Source organism: Dipodomys merriami, unplaced genomic scaffold (genome assembly GCF_024711535.1).
Source record: "Dipodomys merriami isolate MVZ:Mamm:240054 unplaced genomic scaffold, mDipMer1.0.p SCAF_22, whole genome shotgun sequence".
NCBI lineage: Eukaryota > Metazoa > Chordata > Mammalia > Rodentia > Heteromyidae > Dipodomys > Dipodomys merriami.
Window position 1 is genome coordinate 8,292,620 of NW_027203604.1, and position 18,645 is coordinate 8,311,264.

Below are 18,645 nucleotides of genomic sequence, written 5' to 3' on the forward strand. Positions count from 1 at the left end.
GGGATCTTCTGGGAAGAAGGGAATTTTATGTTATTTAAGGGAGGAGTTGACTCACATTGAGTTATTATAGATTTTCAGATTCTCTTGTAGCTAAACTAATCTTATAAAATGAGCTAATTAAAAAGCTTCCCAGGGGCTGGGAAGGTGGCTCAGTGATAGAGCGCTTGCCTTGCATGCATGATGCCCTGGGTTTGATTCCTCAGCACCACATAAGCAAAAAAAGAAAAAAAAGCCAGAAGTGGTGCTGTGGCTCCAGTGGTAGAGCGTTAGCCTTGAGCTGAAGAGCTGAGGGACAGCACCCAGGCCCAGAGTTCAGGCCCCACGACCAGAACCAAAAAAAAAAGAAAGAAAGAAAGAAAGAAATGTACTCATTATCTTGCCCATGTAATTGTAACCCCTCTATACAGTATTTTCACAATTAAAAAAAAAAAAAAAAGCTTCCCACAAGCCAGGCACCAGTGGCTCAGGCCTATAATCCTAGCTACTCAGAAAGCAGAGATTTGAGGATCACAGTTCAAAGCTAGACCAAGCAGGAAAGTCCATGAGACTCTTACTTCCAATTAACCGCAAAACACACAAAAAAATGGAGCTGTGACTCAAGTGGTAAAGCACTAGCCTTAAGTAAAAAAGCTCAGGGACAGCACTCAAGCCCTGAACTGAAGTACCTGGATCAGAAAAAAAAAAAAAAAAAAAGTTGGGAGGAGGAGAGAAGGGTCAGGAGGGGAAAAAAAAAAAAAACTGGAAGAAAACAAGGGAGGGGGGTAACACTCTTTAAAAAGAAATGCACTCATTACCTAACTTATGTAACTAACCCCTCTACACATCATCCTTACAATTAAAAAAATATATTTTGGTTGGTCATGGGGGCTGAACTCTGGGCCTGGGCATTGTCCCTCAGCTCTTCAGCTAAAGGCTAGTTTCCTACCACTTGAGCCACAGTACCACTTCTGGCTTTTTTCTGCTTATGTGGTGCTGAGGAATCGAACCCAGGGCCTCATGCATGCGAGGCAAGTATTCTATCACTGAGACAACTTCCCAGCCCATAAAAATTTTTTTAAAGCTTCCCACAAAGAAACAGAATTTGAAGACAATACTAATATATAAAACAGAAACCAAAAGAAAATATCAGAAGTAGCATTTTGTCACCCATATTACGAAGTTAAAACAGTAAGTAACTAATTGAGCCTGAAAAAGTGTTGCCTAAAATTTCAGTACTACAGAGACCACATACATGTGTTAATAGTTAATTTTACTCTAAGAAACATTTTTTAATGATAAGAAACATTATTTAATGATAATTAAGCATTACAATTAGCAAGACATTAAAGTATTGCTTGATAGTCCAGTGCCAATGGCTCATATTTGTAATCCTAAATACTCAGGAGACTGAGATCTGAGGATCACAGTTAGAAGCCAGCCCAGACAGGAAAGCCCATGAAATTCTTATCTACAACTAACTACTAAAAAGCCAGAAGTGGAACTGAGGCTAAAGGAGTAGAGTTCTGGCCTTGAGCAAAAAAGCTCAGGGACAATACAAAGGTCATCAGGACTGGAACAAAAAAAAATTTTTTTAATGTATAGTTAAATTTTCCCCCTCCAAAATGTCTGTTTTTTATACATTTAAAATGCATTTGTGATGCCAGGCACTTGTGGTTCACACCTGTAATCCTAGCTTACTCAGGAGGCTGAGATTTGAGGCTATTTCCAATTAACCACCAGAAAACCAGAAATGGTGCTGTGGCTTAAAGTCATAGAGTGTGGCTGGTAATGTGGCTTAGTGGATTTGATTCCTCAGTACCACATACACAGAAAAAGCCAGAAGTAGTGCTGTGGCTTAAGTGGTAGAGTGCTAACCTTGAGCAAAAGAAGCTCGGGAACAGTGCCTAAGCCCTGAGTTCAAACCCCAGGACTGTCCAAAAAAATATATATATATAGTAAAGTGCTAGCTTTGAGCAAAAAAAAAAAAAACAGTTCAAGGACAGTGCTCAGGCCCTGAGTTGAAGCCCCATGATAGGAAAAAAAAAAAAACACTTATGATTTATGTATTAAATTTCATACAATCCATATGAAACTGGTGATAATTATATTCTTTTGTCTTACAGAATGGCAATTTCTCTTAACACAATTTGTATATTATATGAAGTATATTTATATCCTATAGTTATATAGTTACAGTTATATACACACTACCTTAAAATGGTTTTAGATGGGGTAGGTAACCAAAACTTTTTGCAAATCCCTGGTTTAGCAGATGGGCAATGTTTGTTGACCACCTACATTGGTTCAACACCAATAAATGCTTACTACTTTTTTTGGGGGGGGGGTCCAGACGTGGGGCCTGAACTCTGGGCCTGGGCGCTGTCCCTCAGCTCTTCAGCTCAAGGCTAGTGCTCTACTTCTTGAGCCACAGCGCCACTTCCGGCTTTTTTCTTTTTGCTTATGTGGTGCTGAGGAATTGAACCTAGGACCTCATGCATGCAAGGCAAGCGCTTTACCACTGAGCCACCTTCCCAGCCCCACTTACTACTTTTTAAACCATTGTACAACTTGCTACAGACTCCAGAAGTGCAAAGATAAGCAGAAAAATACAGTTCTTGATGGCAAACACTTCAAAGCCAGACTGCCTGAGTTTCGAAACTCACTTTGCCACTTACAAACTGGGTGGACTTTAGGTAAACTGCTTAACATCATTTCCTCATTATTAAAATTGGAAGGATAATGCAATGTTACATTGACTTTAAGATGCCTTATATTGAAAGACACATTAATATTTTAAGTGTAGTAAAATGCAAAAAAAATACTCATCTTAGATGTAATGAAGGACCTAGTCAAGTTGAAGAGTAAACAAACATAATATGAGCAAAAAGCTTAATACAGGCCTAACACATACCAAGTGCTACATTAGCGTCAATATCTTCTTGCTAGCAGTAGTAGGAGCAGCAGTAATAATAGAATTGCTCCTCCTCTTCCTAAGGAAGTACTGACAGTTCCTGAACAGCCTTAGAAATAAATTTTCAACTTTTTATGTTCATGTTTCAAGAATGTTAGGCCAGTTTTACTTGAGGAAATCATTCACTCATTCAACAAATACTTTTTATGTGTTCATGTCACACTATTACTCTACTATATATGTCAAGTCCTAGGGATACAATGATACTAAAACAGACAAAAATCCCTGCCTTTGTAGAGTTTATGTTCTAGGAGGAACAAAGGGACAGTAATCAAAATACGTCACATGACATATTACATAAAGATAGATGCTATAGAGAATACTTAAATAGAGCTGGAGTTTCTTAGGGGAGGAATGTAATTGGTGGAGAATAACAGTTAGTCTCTGATCCATAATATTAAAATAGCTTTTTTTTTTTTTTTGTCAATCATGGGGCTTGAACTCTGGGCTTGGGTGCTGTCCCTCAGCTCTTCAGCTCACGGCAAGCACACTGCCGCTTGAGCTACAGCACCACTTCTGGTTTTCTAGTGGTTTATTGGAGAAAAGAGTCTCACGGAATTTCCTGCCCGGGCTGGCTTTGAACTGTGATCCTCAGATCTCAGGCTTCTGAGTAGCTAGGATTACAGGCAACCTACCAGCACCCGGCTAAAATAGCTTTATAAGGATAACTACGCAATACTTTGTTCTTTCAGTTGTTCGATCTCATTAAAGCTTCTGAAAGTATTAAATGGCCATCTCATTTTCCCTGAATGAAAATTCCCAAAACTATATTAAGTTCAGTGATTAAAGAAAAACATTTTCAATTGAAAGTTCAATACCTAGCTGGGTGTTGGTGGCTCACACCTATAATCCTAGATACTCAGGAAAGATGTAATAACACCCAAAGTAATAGTGACAATTGAGTTAACCCCAAAGTACACCTTTTCAAATTTCAGTTTTAAAATTCCTCACCTTTAAAACCCCATGATGAGTAAACTCCCCAGGGGGAAGCTGAGTTACCACACATTTGCAGTGATGGGAAGAGAAGTCCAGCAGTTACTATGAAATCATTTGCATAAGGAGGTGACTCAGGAGTTCACTTCCTTGGATGTAAAACTTCTACATTCCAGCCACTACACTTCCATAAGTAGCACTGTCTCTGTGTATACAAGCTTCATGGCTACATTTGTTCAGGAGATCAAAGTTTCAGACTCTTGGTCTAACTCAACTTATGTCCCCCAAACCACATGTAAATGACAAGAATACGATTTAGTCATTTCTTACATAAAATGGAATGGTCAAACAAATCAAATCCTCCATTTTGTTTGTTTATTTGCTTTGTTCCATCAAGAATCCTTCACTGGCTGGATGTTGGATGCTCACACCTGTAATCCTAGCTATTCAGGAGGCTGAGATCTGAGGACCCCAATTCAAAGCCAGCCCAGGCAGGAACAACTTCCATGAGACTCTTATCTCCAATTAACTACCAGAAAGCTGGAAGTGGCATTATGGCTCAAATTGGTAGAGTGCTAGCCTTGAGCACAAAAGCTCAGGGACAGCGCCCAAGCCCTGAATTCAAACCCCATGACAGAACAAAAAAACAACAACAAAAAAAGTATCCTTCACTGGAAAAACTAACAATATCAGAAAATCTCCTACTGTGTCAAAGAGACATGGAACATATATAACTTGGAATATCTTCCTTACTGTAAAGACTACTCCCTGGCCACTCCCTACATATTCCTAATAGACTTAGAAGAGATGCTTGTGTTAGAAATTTAAACTCTATTCTTCCTTGTTTCCAACTGCCAAAATAATATTTTAGTGTGTGTGTGTGTGTGTGTGTGTGTGTGTGTTGTTTTCTGCTAGGTCAGTCTAAAAATGCTGACTATTCATGGGCTTAAAGTGTGATGCTTTCTTCAAAAAATTTAGAATATAATAGATACCTGATACCTATTGATTGACTGAAAAAAAAAAGTTGGAAGTGTCAATAAGTGACATCTTTTCCTTTTTTTCTTTTTTTTCAATTGGTCATGGGGCTTGAACTCTGGGCCTGGGCACTGTCCCTGAATTCTTCAGCTCAAGGCAAGCACTCTACCACTTGAGCCACAGTGCCACTTCCGGCTTTCTGATGGTTAATTGGAGATAAGAGTCTCACAAACTTGCTGCCCCAGCTGGCTTTGAACTGTGATCCTCAGATCTCAGCCTCTTGAGAAGCTAGGATTATTACAGGCATGAGCAGCCAGCATGCAGCAAGTGCTATCTTCTTAATAATAGCATTATTTGATCCAGCATCAATGACTTAGTAATATATCATAAAATAGGTAAGTAATCTTTATGTAGTTTTATGCTTTCTTTTTATTTTTGTGCTGCCAGTCCTGAGGTGGGGTTTGAACTCAGGACCTCAAGGTTTATGCTCAAGACTAGCATTCTACCACTTGAGCCACAGCTTCTTTTCTGGACTTTTTGGTGCTTAACTGGAGATGAGTCTCACAGACATTATTGCCTGGGCTGGCTTGGAACCTGCATCCTCAGATCTCAACATTCTGAGTAGCTAGAATTATAGGCATGAGCTACCAGTGCCTAATTTTTTATGTTTAAGTTCTTAGTAATTGGTGACCTTTATGATAAATGTAAATTTTTCATGCTTATATTATTGATGACAGTTCAGGAATGAAAAGACTAAGGGAAAATTATTTAATTCTATTTAACTGTTTAATTATTTAACTGTTTAATCCCAGTCAAAATACTAGTAACAAAAGAAGTAGGCACAATGAGTGCTTGCCTTGCATGCATGAGGCCCTAGGTTCAATTCCTCAGCACCACATAAGCAGAAAAAGCTGGAAGTGGCACTGTGGCTCAAGTGGTAGAGCGCTAGCCTTGAGCTGAAGAGCTGAGGGACAGTGCCTAGGCCCATAGTTCAGACCTCACGACCAACAACAACAAAAAAAAGAAGTAGGCACATAATTTCAAAGCTATGTCTAAAGAAGACAGATTCAGCTCAATATAGAGAAATTTCAACTATCCAACAAAGTTCCAAATGATAAAGGTATCACTGCGGGAAGTATATGACCCTTGGTGGGGATTTCTGTTCTTTGTGGGAGTTAGGATTACTACACATGCCTGGAATCCTTGCAGATCTCAATTCTATGAAATTCAACAGTGAAAGCAGTGGTGGTGGGTATTTTTCTCCCCTTACCTAATCCCAACCCAAAGTTTGAACTCAAATGATCTGATGACATATTTGTGGGTCAGTACCCCAGGAATTAACACTCACAGTTCCTCTTTTACACTTCAACATAACATCAGTATAGATTCTTGAGATGAATGTATGCCTGGTAAGCATAATTTGTTCTATTTCTGTGCAATATTAGTTTTCTCCATATGACTATTTTATGCTGTCTTAGATAGACGTCAAGTCCTTATTTTAATTTAAACTTAACAATTGCATTAGTTTTATTAGTTTTATGTATTTATTTGGGTCTGATATAAGGGGTTCAAAGGCAGGAAAATGTGGTAGGACTAATGATACAATAATAGTAAATGGATAAAAAAGTTCCTGGAGGAACATACAAACAGTGGTTATAGAATCTGCATGCCAATATGGTGGTGAAGGGAAGAAGGTTATTGGTAGCGAAGGGAGGAGGGGCACTTTTGCAATTCATTTTCATCTCTGCCATAGTATATGTATTATTTGAAAATATAAGTATTATGTTTACCATAATAAAAGAGTAAAATCAGGAATTTTTTTTTGGAAAGCTGAACTTACTATAGTACATGACTCTGTGTTGTTTGGTTACTGGATCTCCAGTAGTTGACAAGGATAAGATGTCCAAGAAAGGTTCCTTCTTTGCTCAAGTGTATTCATTCATATGAGTGTATAAATGAATGAAATGGATGAATGAATGAACAGCTTGCTGTCATTCTGTTGGAAAGTCTAGACTTCTAAGAACAAAGAGCTCTCTCAACACTTTGGGATATTTTTAATAAAAAAAAGAATTGTTTATCTATAATAATTCTTACCATTGACTTTCAAAGTAATTCGCTTGTAGTCTACACCACCATAGCTGATCATGCAGCAATAAACACCTGCATCCTGCAACTTCACATCTGTGATGTGGAGGGCAACATTTCCTTTGAAGAGCTGGTCCTTCAATAGCCAGGCCCTCTGCCTGTAGCTACTGTGTTGATCCTTCCGATCCTCTTCCCCATTTACAAACTGAATAATCTGCTTCTCTTCCTTTTCCCAGTAAACAACCAATGACATCAGGTCTAATTGATTTTCTACTGGGAATCTGCATTCCATCGTCACATTACTGCCATATTCTACAACATATAGGTCCTTGGACACTGTGATAGTAAATGCTGCAAAGGAAGATGAACAACCATCAGAACACGTAAATTTCTCAGAACATTTCCAAACTGTGTAGAGCTTAAAATCATATCACTTGGTGAGTTACATGATCATTTTATTGAAGGACTTGCTTCCTTAAAATACATATTTTAGTCGGGCACCGGTGGTTCATGCCTGTAATTTTAGCTACTCAGGAGGTTGAGATCTGAGGATCATGGTTCAAAGCCAGCCTGGGCAGGAAAGTCCCTGAGACTCTCATCTCCAACTAACCACCAGAAAACCAGAAGTGGTATTGTGGCTCAAGTGGTAGAGTCCTTACCTTGAGCTGAAGAGTACAGGGACAGTGCCCAGGCCCAGAGTTCAAGCCCCACAACCAACAACAACAACAAAAAAAACATATTTTATTCAATGGGCTTGAAACCTATTCAAACACCATATCTTATTCCTATGTTATAATAATAAAATAACATTAACTAAGCAAGTTGTCATAACTCATAAATATATTACTATAAAAATATATAATAATGGAGTAATTATAACTAGAAAGACTTAGTATCCTCCAGAATGTCCCTTGATTGGACACCTACATGCTTTTAATAGACTGAATAGTAGCATCTAATGGCCTTCCTTCTTATTGTCTTAAATTTTCATTGGTTCTCTGGCCAGAAGAAATACATTTAGAAATTTAGGCAGAGTCTCAGGATGTTGACAATGCTGGGTCACCTTGACGATTTCCATGTATGTTAGAATTGTTCTTTAGAATAGCTTCATTGAGGTCAGACACTGGAGGTTCATTCCTGTAACTCCACCTACTGAGGAGGCTGAGATCTGAGGATTGCAGTTCAAGGTCAGCCTGGGCAGAAAAGTCTGAGACTTTTTTTTTTTTTTTTTTTTTTTTTTTGCTCATCATGAGGCTTGAACTCAGGTCCTGGCCATTGAACCTTTTTGTTCTCAAGGCTAGCACTCTACCACTTGAGCCACAGTGCCATTTCTAGCTTTTTCTGAGCAGTTCATGGAGATGAGTCCCATGGACTTTTCTGTCCAGGCTGGCTTCAAACCATGATCCTCAGGTCTCTGCCTCCTGAGTAGCTAAGATTATAGGCATGAGACTCTTATCTCCAATTAAGAACCAAAAAGCCTGAAGTACAGCCATAGTTCAAATGCTAGAACATTAACCTTTGAGCAAAAAATCTCAGGGCCAGCACACAAGTCTCAAGTTCAAGCCCTATGACTGGCACAAAAAAATAAACTTTATAGGAAAGATATTTCATTAGAAAGTCATAAGCAGGACAAAAAAAAAAAGTCATAAACAAGAATGTTCCCAGACTTGTTTATAATAAACTGAAGTATTACTTTTTTTTTTTTTTTTTTTTTTTTGTCGGTCGTGGGGCTTGAACTCTGGGCCTGGGCCCTGTCCTTCAGCTCTTCAGCTCAAGGCTAGCGCTCTACCACTTGAGCTACAGCACCACTTCCGGTTTTCTGGTGGTTTATTGGAGATAGGAGTCTCACGGTCACTCCTGCCAGGGCTGGCTTTGAACCGCGATCCTCAGATCTCAGCCTCCTGAGTAGCTAGGATTACAGGCGTGAGCCACCAGCGCCCAGCCTCAAACTGAAGTATTACTATAGGCTATTTCCACAGAAATTTCCAGTAATTATAACTGGGAAATGGGTAATCTGCTAATTTTGGATTGCCTATATTTTCTTTATCTTTATATAGACACAGCTGACTTGTTTATAAAATAAAGGGAAAAAAAAGAATTTATTGCCAGATGCCAATGGCACCTGTAATCCTAGCTACTCAGGATGCTGAGATCTGAGGATCACGGTTTGAAGCCATCTGGGGCAGGAAAGTTTGTAAAACTCTCATCTCCAATAAACTTCTGGCTGGAAGAGGTTCTCTGGGTCAAGTGATAGAGTGCAAAGCCCTGAGCTCAACCCCTACACTGGAAAAGAAAAAAAAAAAAAGTATTTTCCTATAAGAAAATGACATCCACTTAAAATTACTATTTTAGTTTTTAACTTAAGGTTAAAAATATTTAAAATACAGAGCTGGGCGCTGGTGGCTCACGCCTGTAATCCTAGCTACTCAGGAGGCTGAGATCTGAGGATCCCGGTTCAAAGCCAGCCCGGGCAGGAGAGACCGTGAGACTCCTATCTCCAATAAACCACCAGAAAACCGGAAGTGGCGCTGTAGCTCAAGTGGTAGAGCGCTCGCCTTGAGCTGAAGAGCTGAGGGACAGCGCCCAGGCCCAGAGTTCAAGCCCCACGACCGACAAAAAAAAAAAAAAAAAAAAAAAAAAAAATTTAAAATACAGAAAATAATGACAGGATTTGATTACTTACCATTAAGTAAATTATAGTAGGCTGTGAATATAAAGATACTAAGTATCCTCATGTTTCTGGAATTACCTAATAATAGAAGAGATAAAAAAAAGAAGAGTGATTTATTCAAGTGAACACACCATGTGACAGTATTAGAAGATTAAAGTTTTAATATATAAGTAGCTCCTAAAAATAAGTTAGAAAAATTATGCATAAACTACTTCTAAACTAAAGTACTACTGAAAACCAGACTAGGACTGATTTGTGTGGAAACAAACAAATGATTTGGAAGTTCAATAACTTCACTTAATAGCCCAGACCCATTAAAGCCATATGATGAGAGTCATATTAAAATTAGTTATAGGCCCTGAAAAAAAAATGTAATGGGCACTCAAAGTAAAGCCAAGAAGAAGGCATTATACCCAAATCCTCACAGCTATTTTATGGCTTTTCATTGCAACATATCTGGAAACCCAAACATGTAAAAATATCAAGGCAAAAAAGGAGTTAACTTCCACTCCTCCCACCTTCCAATGCCTTTTCTCTCCTACAATCAAATATGTTCATGTTATCCTTTAACTACTCAAGATTTCCACTTTATGGGCTGGGAAGGTGGCTCAGTAGTCGAGTGCTTGCCTTGCATGCCTGAGGCCCTGGGTTCGATTCCTCAGCACCACATAAGCAGAAAAAAGCTCGAAATGGCACTGTGGCTCAAGGGGTAGGGCACTGGCCTTGAGCTGAAGATCTGAGGGACAGCGCCCAGGCCCAGAATTTGGTCTCCATGACCAACAACAATAACAACAAAAAAAAAACATTTCCACTTTACTATCCCAACTAGGCCAGGTTCACTCTTCAAAATTTTACCTTCTGTATCTCACTTCAAATTGTATAACCTATTTTCTCAGTGATCATTGACTAGTGTCAGAGGGTGGGAAGGAGAAAGGATTAGATTGAGCCAATTTATACTAAGGTATAACTGTCTCATGTTACTTTTCCAGAAGTATCTTCCTGGATTGCTGTCTCCATTTTTAAAGTTTTACTAATTCTTTCATTCAGCAAACACTGAACTGTACAAGACACTACACTATTTCAGGCACTGAAAAAAAGAGCAATGAGCAAGAAAGAGATATCATTCTTATCTTTGGGCTTATATCCAAATAGAGGAGTAAAAGATTTGCATTCTATTTTAGCCAATCTGTCCACTATAAATGTATTTCCTCCTTTGTGTTGTACATATATTTACACACTTCGATAAGTCAGTTTTCCCACTTAGTGTCTCTCCAACTTCACAATCAATGTTATACATGTATAAAGCAGATGAACAGTTTTAATACAATTTTATATGTATGTAGCTCCTGAAAAATCAATAAGAAATACAAAAAAAAGGGGGGACTGGGAAGGTGGCTCAGTGGTAGAGCACTTGCCCTGCATGCATGAGGCCCTGGGTTCGATTCCTCAGCACCACCACGTAAGCAAAAAGAAAAAAGCCGGAAGTGGTGCTGTGGCTCGTGGTAGAGGGCTCACCTTGAGCTGAATAGCTGAGGGACAGTGCCCAGACCCAGAGTTCAGGCCCCATGACCGGACCAAAAAAAAAAAAAAAACAGGAAAATGAGGGAAAGGTTTATATATTTAGCACGAGAATAACAAATAAGAGGTAAACATTGGGGAGAGAAGGGATAATGGGACAACAACAAGGAAGGGAAGGGGTAACAATGATCAACAAGTAATGTTCTCAGTGCCTTACTCATGTAACTGTGACCCCTCCAGACAGCATCTTTACAATAAAATTTTAAAAAGAAGTAAACATAGCAAAGAATGTTCATTTAACAATAAAAAAAAAAACATACTTAATTGATTAGGGGATACATTGTATACATCTATGAAAACACCACCATGAAATCCCCTTTGCACTACTAATTTATGCTAATAAAATCTTTTTAAAAGTATATTTAAAATATGATATCGGGCTGGGAAGTTGGCTCAGTGGTAGAAGCGCTTGCCTTGCAAGCCTGAGGCCCTGGGTTCGATTCCTCAGCACCACTAAGCAAAAGGAAAAAAGCCGGAAGTGGTGCTGTGGCTCAAGTGGTAGAGCGCTAGCCTTGAGCTGAAGAGCTGAGGGACAGCGCCCAGGCCCAGAGTTCAGGCCCCACGACTGGACCCAAAAAAAAAAAATATGATACCATCTTTCATTTATTAGCTTGACCAAAGTCATAAATATTCCTCATATTTAGTGTTTGTAAGGATATGGTTAAATAGGCTTTCTTTCCCACTAGTGGTAGGAACTTGAAGTAGAACATGAAGTAGTGGTAGGAACATGAAGAACTTTTTTTTAGGGCAACTTGGTAATCTGTTAATATTTTAAATGTTGCTAGGAACAGGTAGCTCACTTATCCTGGCTAATCAGGAGTCTGAGATTGGTAGGACTGTGGTTTAAGGTGACACTGGATAGAGAAGTTGATAAGATACCTTTTTGAAGCCGGGCGCTGGTGGCTCATGCCTGTAATCCTAGCTACTCAGGAGGCTGAGATCTGAGGATCGCGGTTCAAAGCCAGCCCGGGCAGGAGAGACTGTGAGACTCCTATCTCCAATAAACCACCAGAAAACCGGAAGTGGCGCTGTAGCTCAAGTGGTAGAGCGCTCGCCTTGAGCTGAAGAGCTGAGGGACAGCACCTAGGCCCAGAGTTCAAGCCCCACGACCGACAAAAAAAAAGAAAAAAAAAAGATACCTTTTTGAACCAAGAGTTTAGCTCAATGGCTTGCACCTGCTACCCAGGCTACTACAGAAAAGCCTAAAATAGGTGCATTGTGGCCCAGGTGCCAGCTTAGGCAGGAAGCAATATCATAATCTTCCAAATAAACATATACACACAAGAATATGTGTAAAAAGATAATATTACTATCAATAGTCACAGACTGAGAATATCCTGATAGCCTAAATCCTTAGATGCATTTGTGTATGTGTGTGCACATGCAGACATGCGCATGCTGGTTCTGGGCCTTGAACTCAGAGTCTGGGTGCTATCCCTGAGCTTTTACTCCTCCACTCAAAACTAGCATGCTACCACTTGAGCCACACCTCCACTTCTGGCTTTTTGGTGGCTAATTGGAGTCAAATGTCTCAACGGACTTTCCTGCATAGGCTGGCTTCAAACCATGACCCACGAATAATTTTGGTTGTCAAAAGAGGTTGGTAATGGAGGAGAGTTGCTATTGGAAATAAGAATTAGAGACCAAACATGCAGCTAAGCCTCCTACAAGGCACAGGACAGCACCCTTACAGCAAAAACACATCTGGTCTAAAATGTCCATAGAGTCAAGATTGAGAAACTGTGCAAATACCATGAGCATTTCAGAAAATAAGCATTCATTCAGTCTTTTTCCCTATTAATCCTTAAAAGTGACTAATGTCTTATTATACATTAAATACTGATTTTATTTAAGATTATGATGTCTTTTGCTGCATAATATTCACAAACATCTTATTTAATTGTCCTATGATATTTATTTCCCTTATTATGTATAATATTGTTTCCACACCTATTTGTATATTCACCAAGCATTTGTTTAGTAGTTATTGTATACTAAGCCCAGGCTAGGCCTTGAGGATACATTTTCCTAAAGGGAATTGTAAATCAAGGAGAAAGAATAGTTCTTGACACATGCTGAAAACTGTTAATATAACATTGTAATTTTTACCCAATGCTAATATGGGTTACGTATTTACCTATTTCTTTTCACTGTGCTTGTACTAAAGCTTGAACTCAGAGCCAGCACACTCTTCCTTAGCTTTTCACTCAAGGCTGGCATACCTTCACTTCAGGTTTTTATTTGATGAATTGGAGATGAAAGTCACATGGGCTTTTCTGTCCAAGCTGGCTTCAAATCTTGGTCCCCCAATCTCAGCCTCTTGAGTAGCTGGGATTATAGGCATAAACTGAAGGAGAAAATGTAAAACCTAGGAAGGAAGTAACCCAAAGAAAGTAACCTAAAAGACCACACGGGGGCTGGGAAGGTGGCTCAGTGGTAGAGCGCTTGCCTTGCATGCCTCAGGCCCTGGGTTCGATTCCTCAGCATCACATAAGCAGAAAAAGCTGGAAGTGGCACTATGGCTCAAGTGGTAGAGTGCTAGCCTTGAGCTGAAGAGCTGAGGGACAGTACCCAGATCCAGAGTTCAGGCCCCACGACCGGACCAAAAAAAAAAAAGACCACACGGACTGAAATTAAGTAGAAGGAAAGATTTATTGCCAGCAGAACAGAGAAGGCCAAGTTCTCATGAGGAAAGGGAGAAAATGGCGCCATCTGGCTCTTTGGATGCCCCTTTTATATTGGAGGACAGAGATTAGGCCTGCAAGGTGGTGTTTCCTTACAAAAGCCACCAGAGTCAGACACTAATACTGTTTTCTAGTTGGATTGCCAAGAAATAAAACAGGAATTTTTTTTCATCGATTTGTTTAGTGTTCAGTTCTTTGGGCATTACCACTTTCTCTGTCTGTTTATAGTACTGGTTTTCTTATCAAAGAGTTATAGTATGAACCCTTAGTGTCAAAAAAAAAAAAAGATATGTGTACTAGCATCAGCACTTGAAAGGCTGAGCCAAGAGGATTACTACCAGTTCAAGGCCAGCCAGGGCTACATAGCCCTTCCCCCCCTCCCCAAAAAGATGCTCTATATCAAAAGGATAAAACAAAATGTGTCATTTTCCTCTTGCTAGTACCAGAAAGAATTTTTATTTCTCTCTCTCCTCCCTATAGATGGAGAGGAGGTATAGCATCTAGACCTGAGAGCACATTGAAAGACCCCCTCCCTAACCAACCAGGCCCTGAGCCTCTTTGTAGGGGAACAGAGTTTTATATCTAACCAAGCTATTTCTGGCTTCTGTAACATGCTTTGCTAAGAAAATTATATTACCCCCACACTCCCCCTTTGATAACTAACCTCACCAGTTAATCAATAAGCCCACACCCTACTAACTAATCCCACCCCGCAGTCAGCCCCCTGGTGTGAGCGAACGACAGGCACTGACTCGGACAAAGGTCACTTCCTCATACCAAGGGCCTGAGACACACAACTCAGCACGTACACCGAGGGACCCCCTCGAACATATGATTTGTTTTAAAAGGATTGGCTGCCTGCGTGCAGACCAGGTTGTAGCACTTTAAATTTACTGGCTGAAAAAGCGCGGGCTCTACTGTAACGGACTGAGGGGTCCCATAAAAGAACCATCCCTGGGACTGCTCGGGGTTCCCAGCCACTGACCCGAACCTTGCGGATCTCAAGGTCACGTGCACCTGGGAACCTGGGCATGCCCAAATAAAACCCTCTTGCTTTTGTATCTGGTGTCGTCTGACTGGTGCTTGGGGCAGGGAGGTCCTGATTTGGGGGACACCCGAAGTCGGGGGGTCTTTCAACATGAGGCTTCAGAAAAACACTTAAGAAGGGCTGGGGTTGTGACTTAGTAGTAGAGTGCCCTGGGTTCAATACCTCAGTACCACATAAGCAGAAAAAGCCAGAAGTGGCACTGTGGCTCAAGTGGTAGAGTGCTAGCCTTGAGCAAAAGAAGTTCAGGAATAGTGCCCAGGCCCTGAGTTCAAGCCCCAGACCTGGCTAAAAAAAGAAAAACACATAAGATACTACTGAAAGACCTGACCAATAATTTACCTAGGACCTAATTTTATTCTGAAATTTAGCCTCTGACCTACTGCAGTCCTGAAGCCAGAAAATACTGCAGAAAGCTAAGTGCAAACAGTTCTTGGAAAACTGCAGATGGTGCTTGCCTAAGATAAGCCGAAGGTGAATTGTCTGAGATTCCAGATAACCCCCACCTAGGAGTGGTGACCAATATCTAACCAGAAAGTCCAGCAGTTCTGCACGTATTCCCTTTACCACACCCCTTGATCTGACCAATAACCCTTTCTAGATTCCTTTCCGCCATTGCTCACGCAAATCATGTTTTAGAGACGTTTTAAGATTTTCCTGTGGTGTGTGTTGATTTGTCAAGGAGTGATATGATGAGTGCAAAGCCCCAGCCTTCCCCAAAGACTGTATAAAACTGCTGCAAACCCTAGGCTGGGGGCCTCTCTGTGTCACCAGTTGTTTGTTGTGTGCGCAGAGGACTGAGCTAGCTCGCAATTAATACCTCGCTGTTGATTATGTAAGGTCCGCTCCTGGATGGCCAGCAGACTCCACCCTCCTCGCAGCAAAGTCTCCACCCAGTACCTGCGTTACCTAGGCAACTGGGACACCTGGAAGAGGTCACATCTGAATTTGATGTGGCCACACCTTTCCCCACCCATACCCTACATAAGGGCTAGCCCAGGCCCAGACTCTCCCTTTTTTCTCTCTCTGTTCGTTTCTAGCTCTTGCTGCTCTTTTCTTGCTCTCTTGCTCTCTCTCTTTCCCAGCCACGTGGAGTGCCAACCTTGCCTGGTCCCAGCAGGTCTACCCCTTACCTGAATACCACGTGAGTGCTACTGTTCTTACCCCTCTCTCTGCTCTTTTCTGGCTCTTCTCTCTCTCTTTCCTCTCTTCCCAGCTCTCTCTCATTCCCAGGCCTTTCCCAGCCACGTGGAGTGCCAACCTTGCCTGGTCCCAGCAGGTCTACTGAATAAACCTACCCCTTACCTGAATACCACGTGCGTGCTGGTGCTGTTCTTACTCGGCTTACCTCTTTTTAAAAACCTAACACTCTCTGGCACTCCACGTGGCTGGGAAAGAGAGGAGAGAGAGGAAAGAGCTAGAGCTAGAGCAGAGAGAGAGAGCAGAGAGAGCTAGAAAAGAAGAGCAAGAGCAAGAGAGAGGTAAGAACAGAGAGAGAGCAGAGAGCTAGAAACGAACAGAGAGAAAAAAGGGAGCGTCTGGGCCTGGGCTAGGCCTTATGTAGGGTATGGGCGGGGAAAGGTGTGGCCACATCAAATTCAGATGTGACCTCTTCCAGGTGTCCCAGTTGCCTAGGTAACGCAGGTACTGGGTGGAGACTTTGCTGCGAGGAGGGTGGAGTCTGCTGGCCATCCAGGAGCGGACCTTACAGATTACATCTTGGTCTCTGGTGGTCTTTTTGGGGTCCCGAACTGAAGCATTTTACCACTAACTCTACACAAAGCATTACTGAATAAAACCAAGGGACATGAAATCCTCTGAAGGATCATGCCTAATGATGTCAATGATTATAGGAGAGTCTTGTGCAGTTCTTATCATTTAATGCATCTGGTAGAAAATTTTAGGTGTGGTAATAGATCTGATTCTACAATTACCTATTTTGTCATCATCTTTTGTCCAGCAAGACTCCATTCTCTTGGAGTACAGCAGTCACTAATGAGGGGAGTGGGGGGGGGGCGGACAAGAATGGAAACTATTGTGTAAATAAACACTCTTTTACTTCTAGACCCCACACCAGGGTAATTAGCCTAAGAAAAGAATGTAGACAACAACAATGCTCCTATTTCCAGTAAGACACTGTAACCCAGTGTGGATTTCTCATAAGAACAAAAGACATTCACAGAGCTGTAAAGGTGAACTGGGGAAGTAATGATGTATCATTCAGAGATAGGGAAGTGGGTTTGTCCCTTGGGGAAGTCCAGTACTACGCTATGGAAGCCATAGCATTCCTCTCTTCCCAGGGTTGGCTGGCCAGGAGGAAAACAAAGTAAGACTAAGTTATAAGAGAATTGATCTAAGCTGGCCCCAGCAGCTCACCCTGTAGTCCTAGCTACTCAGGAGCCTAATATCTGAGAATCTAGGTTCAAAGCCAGCCCCCCAGGAAAGTCTGTGAGATTCTTATCCCTGTTCAACTACAAAAATAAATAAAAAAATAAAAATAAAGCCAGAAGTGGAACTGTGGCTTAAGTGGTAGAGCACCAGCCTTGAGCAAAAGAAGTTCATGGACAGCATTTAGGCTCTAAATTCAATCCCTAGGACAGGCACCACCACCAGCCCTCCCCCAGCAAAAAGGAGTTGACCTATTGAATATTTACAAAATTTCAAGCTCTATCAAGCTTTACTAAGTCCTGTGCCCAAACACTTTTCCCCTTAGTCACGCTGAGACACATTTTTTTACATATGCTTCAGTTCCCCACAGAATGTTGGTGGCTTTCTTAAAGACCACTCTTAACTGCTGTCTTGCCTTCTTCCATTGAAAAAAGCTGATTTCTTCTGCATGATACCATAGTTCTCCTTAAATACTTTTGGTCATATTCATGATCAACTGACATCCCTTCTGGAGAGCAATTTTCAGATTTCACTAAAGGCCTTTTAGACACTAACTCAGTAGTTAGGTTTCTAAGAGTTTATATGAGTAAATAGCTAGCAATGTCCCAAAGTGTTACATGTAACAAAAGTCATGAACTACTATACATAACCTCTAAATCTAGCAATACGAGATTTATCTCATTTGGTTAGCCAATATGATGAAATGTATAAATTAAAACTTATTAGAGGTACTCACTATGAACTATATACTTGTGGGTGGGAATGAGAGGGAAAATGGGGAGAAAGCAAGGGAAGCGGTAACATTATCCAAAAAGAAATGTACTCATTACCTGATATATGTAACTGTAACCCCTCTTTATAATAACAACAAAAAAAAATTAGGGCTGGGAATGTGGCTTAGTGATAGCGTGCTTGCCTAGCATGCATGAAGCCCTGTATCCTCAGTATCACATACCAGAAAAAAACAGAAGTGGCACTGTGGCTCAAGTGGTAGAGTGCTAGCCTTGAGCAAAAGAAACTTAGGGACAGAACCCTTGCCCTGATTTCAAGCCTCCAGACTGGGGAAAAAAAATTAAAAGCCGGGCACCAGTGGCTCACACCTGTAATCCTAGCTACTCAGGAAGCTGAGATCTGAGGATAGTGGTTCAAAGCCAGCCTGGGCAGAAAAGTTCCTGACTCTTATCTCCAATTAATCACTAAAAAAACAGAAGTGGAGCTGTGGCTCAAAGAGATAGAGTGCTGCCTTGAGCAAAAGAGCTCAGGAAGAGTAGCCAGTCCCCTGAGTTCAAGCCCCATGACCAATCAAAAAAAAAATATTAAAAATATTAGAAAGCAT

At 40.9% G+C, this 18,645-nt stretch overlaps 1 protein-coding gene across 5 annotated transcripts in view; it reads right to left on the reverse strand.

Annotated features, from left to right (window-relative positions):
• Cd274 (CD274 molecule) overlaps positions 1 to 18,645 on the reverse strand; it is a 30,929-nt gene that overhangs the window by 10,237 nt on the left and 2,047 nt on the right. The window contains exons 1-4 of one of the 5 annotated variants that reach the window (XM_070033255.1): positions 16,227 to 16,440; positions 13,415 to 13,560; positions 9,627 to 9,692; positions 6,953 to 7,294 (exon numbers count right to left, since the gene is read on the reverse strand). In XM_070033255.1, coding sequence (XP_069889356.1) covers positions 6,953 to 7,294; positions 9,627 to 9,678 — 394 coding nt within the window. In that variant the 5' untranslated portion in view covers positions 9,679 to 9,692; positions 13,415 to 13,560; positions 16,227 to 16,440. The other 4 variants (XM_070033254.1, XM_070033256.1, XM_070033257.1 and 1 more) reach the window with 4 other exon arrangements.